We start from the raw sequence: 13324 nt of genomic DNA, 5'->3' as shown, positions 1-13324 counted from the left end.
TTGGTCTACACGGTATTGTTTATAATACCACTGCAGTCAAGATTTTTTAATTTAAAACAGGGCCCTGGAGTGTGCCAAATGTTATTATTGCTCTCTCCAGAAGAATGGTGTTTGTGGCCTTGTCTTTGCTTTACTCTTCATTTAAATAGCTTCCCAGTATTGAAAAAGTTTAAAATATTGGTAATGGTTGATTAAGTTTGTAATTTTAAACTTAAATGTGTAGAGACTGAGATGCACAAGTAAATTACTATGAGAAGGCTTCTACCTTTACTGCACCCCTGGATAATCAAGAGCTCTGTTCTGCAGCACGGTTATTTTAGCATTTCTGGTAATTGCTTGGTTCAGATCAAAAATCACAATTACAATTCCATTTCAGGCCACTAACAATCCTTAAGGTGCTGAACAGGCAGGAGCTGGTGCGAGCACACTGCTGTGTCATTGAGCCATGCACATGAAGTCTACTCCTTGTACAGTTTATTGGCTGTAGTTTATGTAGCCATAGTGCACTAACATTTTTGTGTGGTGTTTGTGATTTTAGAAACCCCTTGAACTGGTCTGAAGTAGGGTGGGGATAGATATCCATAGCAAAAAGAAATTACCATAGCACTAACTAATATTAAAATGATTTAGGATGGGGGATAGAAGGGCAAGGGGAGAGAGAAAGGAGGCATGAGGAATCCTCTTGCTGGAAGAATTTATTTAGTCTGTCACCAGATTATTCTAGTTTAAATTAAAAAAAAAAAAAACCTACAAAAAAAAATCCCATCCAGCTTCTTTACATGTTTTTCATATCATAGGTGATATGTTTTGTCTCTCCACAGAGGAACATTGATCAATGACACTTTCACTCCTCCATGATCTAGTCAAAGTCCACAACCTTGCTGTACTCCTGCTTAGCCTGCCCAGTTCATGAGGGCAGTACCTTTGTGACACAACAGTTTATCTTTTGGCACACAGGTTTATGACACTGTTGGCTTTGACGCATATTGCACCTATTGGGCATACGGCAAAATATGCATTTGTCATGCCTCATGCCAAACTCGCCTGCCGGGTCTCCTTCTCACTTGTAGCAGTAGATTTTCCAGTAACATGCAGTACCTGTAGCTTTACTCATGAAAGATGCATGTCCTGGATTGGGATTCATGTTCTATTGTGTATCCAGCTTATGATTAATGGTCTTTGAAGGACCAGGCCCTTCATATCTGCACCTTATACCTCTGTGGGGCTCTTCACCAGGTCCAAAGTCCTACCTTGTCTTTGAGAGCTGTATAATAGATATAGATAGTTTGCCACCACATACTACATTTTAAATGCAACCCCCCCCAAAAAAAACCATGCCCCAAACAAAACCAAATCTAATCAACCACAACCAACAACAAAAACCAGGACAGCAGGAGTTGCAGAGTCATTCCTTATAGCAATTACTGCAGGGAAAGATTCACTGTTGGCTCGTATTCTCTGTTTTATTCAAAGACTGGAATAACCTCCATCAGGTGGTATAAGAGCTGCATTGTAAAACCCACGAGGTTCCTAGAACTAAATCTGTGCTTCATACACTCAAGATGAGGGAAAGCTCTTCGTTTTTCTGTCCTTAATGTTTGGCTGTGATGATGCGTTTTTAAATGAGACTTTTCATGTTTGGATCCTTTCCTTTTTGTCTGCCCACTCGCTCTCAGAGAAGACTTATTTTTCACTGAGGAGTCATATTCAAGATGGTGTATGTGTCACGTCTGCATTTCCTCTGCTTTTTGACCCCATTTTGGATATGATCTGATGTTGAGAGCAGCTGGAACAGCAACATACGCGTCATATGCCAAGCACCAAGGAAGAAGGGAGAATCTAGAACATTCTAGTTACAGAGGCAGCAAAGCAAATCTTTTCACTTTTTAAACATCTGGACATGAATATACCCATTGTTAGGACATATCTTACAGGTCTCTGCTTCCAGATACTTTACAACAGCTGCTGTGCAAGAAGGCAAACTTTGGTGTTCCTCACTGAAGAAGTCCCAGATGTTTGTGCCAGCTTTGAAGCTGTATCTTCTTGCAGTATAACAGGAAATTTGCTTAAAAGCTTTGAATTTAATACTGAACATTTATTGCATTTTTTACTACATCCCACATCTTGCTCAAGAGAAAAAGAAGCTGTGTCAGTTGGATGGGCATAGTAATTCAACTTAATTTCTCTTTATAACCTCTCATTTTAGACATCCTATCTTTGGACAGTAGATGTCAGATCCCCTTTCTTAGAGAAACACACTGAATATGTGTCTCTGTTACCAAGGTAGGATGCTTTGTTCCAGTAATTTTATGTGAATCGAAGAGCCCAAATATGAACTAGGAATAATTCTAAGCAACAAACTCAATAATTTGTTATAAAGGCAAAATAGTGTTGGTACTCAGATTGGAGAAGGGTTTTTTGAAGAGTCAGAGAGTTTCATATAATTAAAAGTCAATAATTTAATAAGATTTAAAAATATATAAAATCATTCAGGTGATAGAGTTTAAACTGGTTTGTTGTCTTCTAGGTAATATAAAAATAGATTAAGAAACATGAAGAATGAAACTAGTATTTGACAAAAGGCTTTGTTTCTAAAAAACTCTACAAAATAGCTTCTTTTCAGGTTCTCTTGCAGTCTAAATGTTTTTATAGATATTGAATGCTCAGGGAAGAAAAATCTGAAAACCCTAAAACTACTAAAAATTTTACAGATTACAAAGTAATTTGGATTACAAAAAAGTATAAATAGTATTAAGATATTGCTGGGTAAATGACACTGAGGGACATAAAAATTTGAAAGGTGAACTTAAGGTAGTGAAAATAATAAAGAAATGTTGGACAGTCTGCAAAATCATTTTATTTTATAGAAAATAATATTGTAACTGTGATTCTTTCATTGATTAACCCAAAATCAAAACTCAAAAGGAAATTGAATCCAAAAGCATGATAAAGATCTAGGAAGGCTTTAGACATGGTTTCCTACAAAGTAAAAAGACTGTGAAAGTAAAAAGAAACTGTGAGCTGTATTCATCATTAGCCACTGGGGGAATGTGCAAAGAGTTATCATCAAAAAACACCTTGTTAGATCTGTCTTTGAAATTGTCAAAGGAAAGTTTCTCTGATACCAGAACATGACTCATAATATCACTGTTATCTTGAATGAAACTGGAGTTGTTGCCTATTCAACACTGCCACTGTGAGGTATTATTCCCAGCTAGAGAATTTTATCTAAGCTCTATTACAAAAAAAAAAGTATTTATATAATCTAAGTTGTTAGTTCACTATTTTTTTTACTTTTAAATAATCTTAGGTGCAATTTTTCTGAAAATAACTCTGTTTAAAGTGCTTAAAAGTGCACAATATATTTGTATTATTGCAGAAAAATTAATTTTTGTTACTTTGCACTAACCAAAGATAATACAATTTGGAATACTGTATCACGCTTATTCAGCTCAAATGTTACTTCTAAAAGTAATGAAAGTTTTCACACAGTAAAAATCTAGCTGAAATAAATATCCTGAGATGAAGTACAATTTAGAAATTCTTCAATCTCATACATTTTCTTCCAGATAGAACCGATTCTTTTTCATGAGCAAAGTGAAAAATGCTAAACCAAATTGTCTTATTTTACAAGCCAGACATTATATCCAGACCACAGAGATTTATTTTATTTTGCCAAATTTCTTCTCCAAACCCACAGAAAAATGAGGAAATACAACTTAAATGTGGTTAATTTATGTAACTAAAAGCTATTAAGAAGATTTTTCCCTGTCCATTGCCCGTTGAGAATAAGACTCTCTCTTGATACGTACTATCATGATAGTGTTTCTTTTCCAGAAAACTTTAGACTGTACTTCATTAAATCTGCAACTCGACTTCACACAGCTTTTTCAACCCTTCCTCGGAAAATATGTCTGAAACTACTCACAGCGTTCCTTCCACATTATCAGGATCTACCAAAGAGTGCTGGTGTCAGTGTAGTAGCACTAAACTCATAATTTAGATCCTTTCTCAAATTCTTCACACTCTTGTGAAGAACCATCAGTTAGCAAAAACCCCAAACTATGGGTTAAGTTTCTTGTAGCCAGAGATGTAAAAATGTTCCAGCAGAGATATGAACCATTTAGATACAGTACAAGATGGCTGGCCTACACAAGCAGTTTCCTTCAGGAACCTTGGATCTAGTCCAGCAGTCTGGTTTTATAATTATGTGTCATGTTGTATTTATCTTTTACCTCTTCATGCCCACTTGCTCCACTTCTTCCTTACACTCACAAGTTTGTGATCTTGCCACCTCTAATTCTTCTCCAGCTCCCAGCTGTCTCACACGCATGGCTATCAGTGTTTTTACACTGTGAGCTGACAAATAGCTCTGCAGGTGACTGGCTTCAAAACTGATAGTGTATGCCAAAAGGGTAGATATGCTTCTCAGTCAAGCCAAGGAAGCAGTAGGCAAGGTCTGAGCTTTCCAAATAGGTTTGATCCAGCCCTTGCAGCTTTAGCTGTGGGTAAAGGAATTGGACTATTAGGAGAAGAGGACAGTATTTTCATGAGGAAAGAACAGCTTACAAAAGGGAGAGAAAGAATATACAAAGGGAGCATGTAAATAAGGTAGAAGGAATACATGACAGAAAACAATAAAACAAAAAAAGTATAAAATCATAGAATTATTTGGGTTGGAGAAGTCCTTTAGGATGATCAAGTTCAACCACTAATCTACCACTGCTGTCAACCACTTACCTGGGCAGCCTATTCCAATGCTTAGCAAACCTTACAGTGAATAAATTTTTCCTAATACCCAGTCTAAACCTCCCCTGGTGCAACTTGAGGCTGTTTGGAAAGCCCATAAGTCCTCTTCTGGTCACAAACAGAAGGTCCAACAAGCACCCTCCCTTGTTGTCTTCCTCATCAGCTGTGTTAGGAAGTTCTCTTCCAGACACTCCAGGACTCCTAGACTGTTTCCTCTCTGCTGCACTGTATTTCCAGCAGACATCTGGTAAGTTGAAGTCTCCCATGAGAGTAAGGGCTAATGATCGTGACACTTAACCCAGCTGCTTATAGAGTATTTTGTCTGCCTTTTTGTCCTGGTTGGATGGTCTGTCACAGAGTCCCATGATACTATCTCCCTTTCGAGTAAAATCTTGAAAGAACAATTTAAAAGAAGAAGAAAAAAATCTGAAAAAAAAAAGATGTTTATAAACAATGATTTTGTGAATACCAGTACTGGAAGATCTGACAGCAATTTGTCTGACATATTTGGTTGAGCAAGTACTGCAGGCAAATTCTTTGCAATTATATGCTTGAATTTGACATCATTTGACTTGATTTTGTTAAACAGTGCTGGGTAAATTTTGGGAGTGAATTATTTACTCAACAGTTCATCTTCCATCAGAACTGGCAATACTGTAGAGTTTAGTAAATAATCACGTGAATCTTTATCACAAAGGCTCTGTTGCTATTAATAGCACACAGGCCACATGTGTACCTGAAAGACAACTTCTGTAATATACACAGTCCAAGGAGGCACTTGTATTTAAACATGGGCAGAATGATCAGCAAACATTAGTCTGTTGTGTGCAGCAGTTCTGCAAGGCTTTATCCAGCAGTTCTCAAGGAGAAGTGGTCAGTCTGCCTGCTCACTCACAGATACTTTGCCAGCCTAATGGCAGTTCTGAAAGGAAAAAAGCAGGTGGGTTTTTTAAATGAGACTTGTGGTAGTGGAAGTAGAGTACTGCTGATTAGAAGAGGGAAGACTAGGTGCAATTGGACAGAAGGACAAAGGATGGTGGACTGTCTCCACATCTCAAGATTTGAACACTGAATCTGAGTTTAGGGCTCTATCACTTTTTAACAAGTTGCATATAACAAGGTGAAAACTTACACATGCCATCTTACACAGACACTATCTTCATTTTCAGTCTGGATGTTGCCCAAGTTGAAAGAGAAGAAGACGAGGTGTTTTGGGAGAACACCATCCTTGCCTTGTGCCTGGTCTAGTCAAGAGGTGGCGTCCCTGCCCATAACAGTGAGGTTGGACTAGATGATCTCTAAGGTCCCTACCAGCCTAGGCCATTCTATGATTTTGTATTTTGTAAGGGTTTTTTTTCCTAATTATCTCTATTACTTGTATGCTTTTGCATTTCAAGCCCCTTTGGCTAGTGAATCTGCCAATAAACAAAGGCTTCTATCTCAAGCCAGAGGTTCCTGAAAGCCTCACAGAAGTCTTTTCATCCCAGCTGTCACACTATGCAGTTGCCAAAAAATCTGTTGTGACAGATCACAGCTCTGCAGGTAGATTAGCAGACATTTATCATCTTTGTGACAAAGAAAACACAAATGTACCTTAACGTTGTTTGTTTCACTGAATCCTACTCTCCTAGAGTGCATCACTTAGATCTCCTTTTGGTTACCCCCTCCCCATAATTTCACAAAGCAATCATGAATGGAGAGTGTACAAAATTAACATTATAAATGCATAGCTTTCAGTTTGGATGATTTTCTGGTGTCAGAAACGGAACATTATTTTGCTGAAAAGTGGTATTAGCACAATTGCTTATTTTGTATTGTTATTCCCTCCTGAATAATTTTTATTCTTTTTGAACCTCAATTAAAAAAAAAAATCCCTCAGAATCTCGGTGAAGGAGCCACTCTTCTTTGTGAATAAATAGAAGAACTAATACAACTCTGTTTTCAAAGTAACAGACTAGACAAATATTACTCACCACCGAAAACACATGCTATATGTATGCTGAGGGGAATCTGAACTATGTAGAAGATATCTTTCACTAAAAATTAAATGCAGCTGCAGAGCATAGGTACTTGACAGTGGAGGACTGGGTGTGTGACTCTATATGAGCAGAAACAGACAGAAACAAGTAGCCAAAAATGTAGCTAGAAAAATATTAATGACGTAATCCTGAAAAAAAAAGCAAAGTAAGAAGTTAGACTAAAATAAGAATTTTGGGAGAGTCATGGCTGGTGTTTGTAATTCTTTTGACATTCTTTGCTCTACATATGGAGCAATATACGCAGTAGAAAAAGTTTCCTGCTGTTTATTAAGTGTTGTTATTGCATATATTCCTACATATTTATTAAAAAAGACAAGGCTGAAAGGATGCATCCTGTTGTTCTGTTGTTTTACATGCAGAGACTAGTCCTTATAGAGTGAGAGAGTTTGTTTTATGTTGTCAAGCCAGGCTCAACAAAGATTTGCCTCTTGCTGGTATTAGGCTGTGCCTCATTACAGAATCTGTTGTTCTGGAGACAGTTATCACTCATCATCATCAACCCAGACTGTACATAATTTTCCAGTGGAGATATAAAACTCCCATACAGTTAAATTGTATATACTTATATTTGCACCTTGTAGATACTTTTATGACACTCTCCTCCATGATCTGTGGATAACAAATTTATGTCCAGTGCTTTGTCTATGATGACTGAAGAAGTAATATACATGAATAATGGATAAGATGTAAAAACTTAGTTTGCTCTAATCATTTAGAATTCCTCCCATCTTTTAGAATAAACATTCTTCCCAAGTCAGCACAGTTTTAACAGGTTTTATATATGTATGTGCAGACACGGGAAGAGATGAATGTAGTTTCATGTATCAAATTATTTTCTACAAATGTGGATGTGCTGTCTAATTAATGAACACAATCAGAGCAAACAGCCCACTCTATCAATCCAATTAATTGCCAGAAACAGACTTAGTACTGTATCCTGTGGGAATATAGTGTTTGCAGTTCCGTAAAACAACAGATGAAGTCTTTTTACTTAATATCAGTGGCAATTCTGCCTTTGATTTTATTTGGAATTCCCTCCTGTGCATGGCACTGTCCATTCCACACAGTGTTGTAGGTTAGCAAAGAGGCAGTCTGCTTTCTAACTTGTGATTAAAAAAAGTGTTTAGGATCAAATTCTGTTCCTTTCATGTAAATATGGAGATGCTCAACAAGAGCCCACAGGATTATTAAGGTTTTATATGAGTGTAAGTGAAGTGGGATTTTTACTATAGAAAGTGTATTCTTTTCTACAGCTGTTGGGTGATACGGTGTTGGTTTTTAAATATGAACATTTGATAAGCTAAATAACAATGTGCAATAGCTGCTGAAGTGTGCAAAAGATCCTCACAAGAGAGTGACAGAGGAAGTCAGAATTGCTGTGGTCTTCTTTTGCCCAAATCTCAGAGAGGTGTTTTATGCTTCTGTTTGCAATGCTCGGTACACCAGATGCCGTATTAGTTCTGTAATAGTAAATGGCTGTGGTACCATGAACACATGAAAATTTTTGCAACAGTCAGATAGAAATTTCTTTGCTCCTTAAAAATGTTTTCTAGGTCCACAAAGTTCTGAAGGAGTTTCTCTTTGTTTGGTGTGATAATAGTGGTAGCTCTTCTTGCTCTTCCTTTCTGCTGCTGCTCGCTCTGCATTTCAGAGGAAGTTTTAGGGAGTGGCAGCATGGCTACTGCCACCCAGAGATTGTCCAGCCTAAGAGCAAAAGAACAGTCTCCTGGAGCAGGATGCTTCCTCTCCATCTCTCTCCTCTCTCCTCAAATTCAGCTGTTGATAAGCCTAAGATTTTCATAATAGTTTTCTAGTCATTGTAATGACATTTGTAATCATAATGTGACATAGCTCTTTTAGTTACCAGTATCGTAAAAGTTGCTAGCAGGATTATTCCACGCTTACATGAGACCAGAAGGAAGAATTTAATCATCTGAGAAGTAAGTTTTCCATTCACACATGTAAGGTGTGAAGAACTGCACAACACACTTTACTACTCAGTTGCCATGAAACAGAAAGCTACAACTCTAAATAGCAGCTGTTGGCTGTATGATGAAAGTACATTCTTTAGTTCTCCTTTAGACAGCAGACAAGTTATTATCACTGTTAAGCAGTATGAACATACTGCCTGGACTTTTAGGCTTATCTTAGCCTGTTGGTATACTCACTGGAATGTCAATCACATCACATGAAACAAAAACCCCATTTTTTTCAAAGCCAGTTATTTTTGTCTGTGTGTTTGCATATCCTAATTTAACATTTTGGTTTGCTCTCTCTAGAATTCCTCTTACATGTCTAAAAGGTCTGTTTGTTAGAAAAGTTGCCCCATTGAATTGGTCAGTACAGACAATTCTCCTTCTGTATTCTTGGAGGACTTTTAGGACACAGCATACGAGTAAACCCATCTGGATCAGTTTTAAACACTAGTTTAAGTAACATCAACTTCCCATCTACCATAGTATAGCTGGTTCATGCTGAATGGTAGGAGTTGCTTTCTTTGCTACCTTTGGTCAGGACCTCTGTACATTTTATAACATTAAGATAGGGTGTTTCCTTCATTTAAAGCATCTATCCATTTCCCTAAACCATCATGGCACAAATGTTTGTATGAACGCTGATGCATGACTTACTGCACCCGTTGGAAACTCTCCACAAGCCCCACTTCATTGGAATTCCAGCCTAGGAGATTGAAGGGAAATTTCAAGATTATATATTGAGTCTTGAATTTTGTAAGCATAAGAACTGTATTTCCATGAAACAAGCCCTTTATAGAGAATATTTTCAAGCACTTTGCAATAGGAAAAATATTAAAGTGTTAAATGTGATTTATTATTAACTGTGCTATATAGCACAGATGCTTTCAGACTATATTTACTACTGTAGTAGCTGCATTATAAAGTAAATTTTCTGTACTTCATGAAAAAACATATGAAATTAAGAAGAGCTGATTGGATAATAGAACAGAAAAATTAACAAGTATATATTTACTTACTACTCTGTATACTTTTCTTAATGAGCAGAAGCAGTCAGAGGAAAAAAAGCACTAACTTAACAAAAATTATTCTCTTTAGGCAGAGGGTTATTCATGAATAATACTTATATGCCATGAGCGAGGCACTAATTTAGGTCTTCTTGAAATTGGACACCTATGACTCCTCATCAGCACTTTCCAGTTTAGGCCAAAAGAGGAACTTGCTTCTGGTTCTGCTAGTGAATTTTCAACATCAGAAAGAGAACTCTAATTTGATCCATGAGCACTGTACTTGGGCAATCTTGTTGCCTGAGCCCCAGAGGTAAAGAAATCATAGCTGTAAACATTTTATTCTTTGTGAACTGGAGAGCCCTGAGTCCATAGCACCACCGAGGCAGAAGTGCTTCCTTCTCACAGCAAAATGAGCTGTGATTCCACCCTCGGCCATGCCCCTTCCACCATTCCTCAACCTGGATTTCCAGGAGAGGCTCTAAAGAAAATGTCTCCTGTTGCCTGTGACAGAGCAGTTCACTAACGGAGGCTTTTAATATTTTCACCCACGAGAGGAAATGAGATACAGCTGGATATCTAACAAGAATTCCTGGAGGTATAAACCATTGCAGAACTGGCAGAATGTATAAGAGCTAGTAAGCTCAACTATGGGAAACACTCATTGTAAAACAGTTGGCCAGCAGTACTTCATGAAGGACTGTCTAGAGGAAAGTGACAAAACAGCAGTCCCCTAAACAAGTATAACAGCTACTCTAGTATTTCATCAGTCTACCTAAAGACATCTTAAAATAAACTGTATTGCTTTGGCTCTGAATTTTCCTAGGAATGAAATACCATTTCTGTGTTCACGTTTTCCTTTTTGTATTTGTTTTAGTCTATTTCAAGCTTCCTTCTTTTTCTCTCAGTTTGGCAGCTCCCAGATGAAAGCATAAATATGCATTTATCTTTAAACTTCAGTTAAAAATTCAAACCATGCAAGATACTGCTTTAAAGTATGTAATCTAGTATGTGAGAACCATCTCTTCAAGCTTCACAGGTCTTTTCTTCAGGAGGAAAAATAAAATATACAACAATTTGTCCTGTTATGAAAGATTTGACAACTTGCATTTGTAGTGACAAGGTAAAGACAGTAAAAATGATCCAGAAGCTGTTACTGAAAATTATAAATAATTTGTGTTCCTCTAGTCTTTGTAAAACAAAGCTGAACTAATTTTTTTCTGCAACTAACCTTCAGAAAGTGAAGTTTTTTTGCCATGTGAAAAAATGAATATTATATAAATGCATAGACTTTTCATAAAAACTTTAAGTAAAAAAGCCGTTATGGATGGGCATAGCAAATCTTGTAGTGCAACTGAGCAGAACATTTTTTTTTCAAAATAGTGTGAATTAAAATGTATTTTAAGTTGTTATTTAGTCACTTCATAGTTGCCATTCAGTCATTTCTTGATTGTGTAAAGCATTGGAGGTAATACTTACAGAAATATATATTATCCTTTGGGAAAATGCGCAATATTTTCAGTTAAAAGCAATGTATTTTGACATTTGTCAGTACACTGCCATGATTTCAGAATTTTTGCAATGGTGAAAGTCAACACTTTGTGCTAGCTTTCTCTTTGAGCATCTGGCATGTGGATAATCCCCCATAAACACCAAATCCAATGAAGAATACAGAGTGTTCAAGGAAATATTTGACAAGAATTGTATCCAAACTGGTGAAAGTTTCCTCAAGAGTTCCTCAATACATGGTGCGTTTTGAAAAAAATAAACCCAACTCTTGCCAGAAAAGCTGCCTGTAGTTTGGATTTTCAAGGACTGCAGTTATGGGCTTGTTCAGATTTCAACTAGCTGTTACTTTCTCACTGAATCCATGATCTGTATCTCCTTTTAGGATCGGTGGAGCTGTGCCAACGGTTTTCTCCTACTTCTCGGAAGTGCTTGCTCGGGAGAAACGAGGCGAACACCTGAGCTGGCTCTGTATGTTTTGGATGATTGGTGGCATCTATGCTTCTGCAATGGCTTGGGCAATAATTCCTCATTATGGTGAGAAAATAATTTCGTGATTTGTAGCACTTCAAGTATGAATGTGAAGCTCTTGAAGTGTAGTTTAAGGAGGGGACTGCATGTGTGTTCCCAAAATACTGACCCTGATCTTAAGAAAAAAATTGTTTCTTTTTGGTGGAACTAATGAGAATAAATTGCACTCTAAATAATGAATAATACATTAAAAGGTGCGAAAGTTACCCAATACCCATATTGTGTCAGATTTTTTAAATTGCTGAAAACCTGAACACATGAAAATGTAATTGCTGTTACTGTTAAATCTGGAGAAAACAGATGATGTGGTGACTGCATCAGGGAAAAAAAAAATTAAATTTTTGGATGTCGGATTTGTGCTCACTTTGATGCAGAGATAAAATGTCAATTACACATTCCTGAGAAAGAAGTGTAAAGACTATCTTAATTTTGCAGTGCTAGTTCTGAATATGAAGCTGTGCTGAACATCTCATTCTTAGTAGATCCTTTTAGTGGAGTAGAAGTAGAAAAATTGAACTGAGTGCACGTAAAAGCTGTGGGGTGAACAAGGTTACATAAGACAGAAAACTTGCAATGGCTGAAGTTACATACACGTGCAATATAAACCACTTTGAGAAAGAGCTCTTCACTACCGTGACATTGTTAAACATTATGTGGGGTTGCAGATTCAATTCTTAGTCTTGTGAGCTCACCTTTTAGAAGAGTTAAGTGCTCTTGCATCTCCAGGATTCCTGAGTCTGCTCACAGGTTCTTAAAAATCAGCCTCTGAAACTATTTCTCCCTGGCCCTCCTCAGGACAAATAAAGCAGTGTTTTGAGTTAGCTGGCACCCAAAGTAGCTTTCTTTAACCAAACTGTGAGGTTTGTGGATTGTAGAAGAGAGAGCAACTCATAAGGTTTGCCCAGAGTGACTGGAACAGTTAGCAAGTGGTAATGTTCAGAAATAAATTACGATCATGTGGTCTCATCAAATAGACTGATGCATTAAAATTAATTTTAGGCTCCAGTACACGCAGCCTGAATCTACATCTTCAACCTTGCCTTTTGGCTTCAAATTGCTGGAATCAAAGGGAGGAATTTTAGCTGACAAGGCACAATGTGGATAACTTTTTTTCCCCAATTAGTAAATTGCTCTAGATGCCAAGCAATTTTTGCTTTCCTATGGGTTTTTATTTTCTTTATCTTTCAGTGGAAAATGCAAACATTATGACAGACTGATTTACACTGGTTCTCTAATTTCATTGTAGCTTTTATAAATAACTCAATAACCTTTACTGAGGTGCTTTTGAAACATCACATGGCAATAAAGCTCAATGAATAATAACACACTTCCTTATACAAAAGTGGTGGCACTAGAGGGGAAAATTTTATTCTTTCTTTAGCAGTGGAAGAATAGCAGCAAGAAAAACTATGCCACACTAGTTTATTTTGTGTGTGTGTGTACTTCTGCAAATATATTTGTGAAATCACTTAATAGAAAAGAACATAGAAAATAATTTTAAAACTATTCTTCAGTGTTA

The 13324-nt window shown here is 37.0% G+C and overlaps 1 protein-coding gene across 1 annotated transcript in view; it reads left to right on the top strand.

Moving 5' to 3' along the window:
* The window catches only part of LOC104275969 (synaptic vesicle glycoprotein 2C-like), a gene marked incomplete at its 3' end in the record, with an annotated part of 32192 nt that extends 20381 nt beyond the window's left edge, over positions 1-11811 (top strand). The window contains exon 3 of the mRNA XM_009872092.1: positions 11660-11811. Coding sequence (XP_009870394.1) covers positions 11660-11811 — 152 coding nt within the window. The remainder of the gene's footprint in view (positions 1-11659) is intronic.
* Positions 11812-13324: the final 1513 nt, after the last annotated feature.

This window comes from Apaloderma vittatum, unplaced genomic scaffold (assembly GCF_000703405.1).
Source record: "Apaloderma vittatum isolate BGI_N311 unplaced genomic scaffold, ASM70340v1 scaffold10786, whole genome shotgun sequence".
NCBI lineage: Eukaryota > Metazoa > Chordata > Aves > Trogoniformes > Trogonidae > Apaloderma > Apaloderma vittatum.
This window is presented reverse-complemented; position numbering and strand designations above follow the sequence as displayed.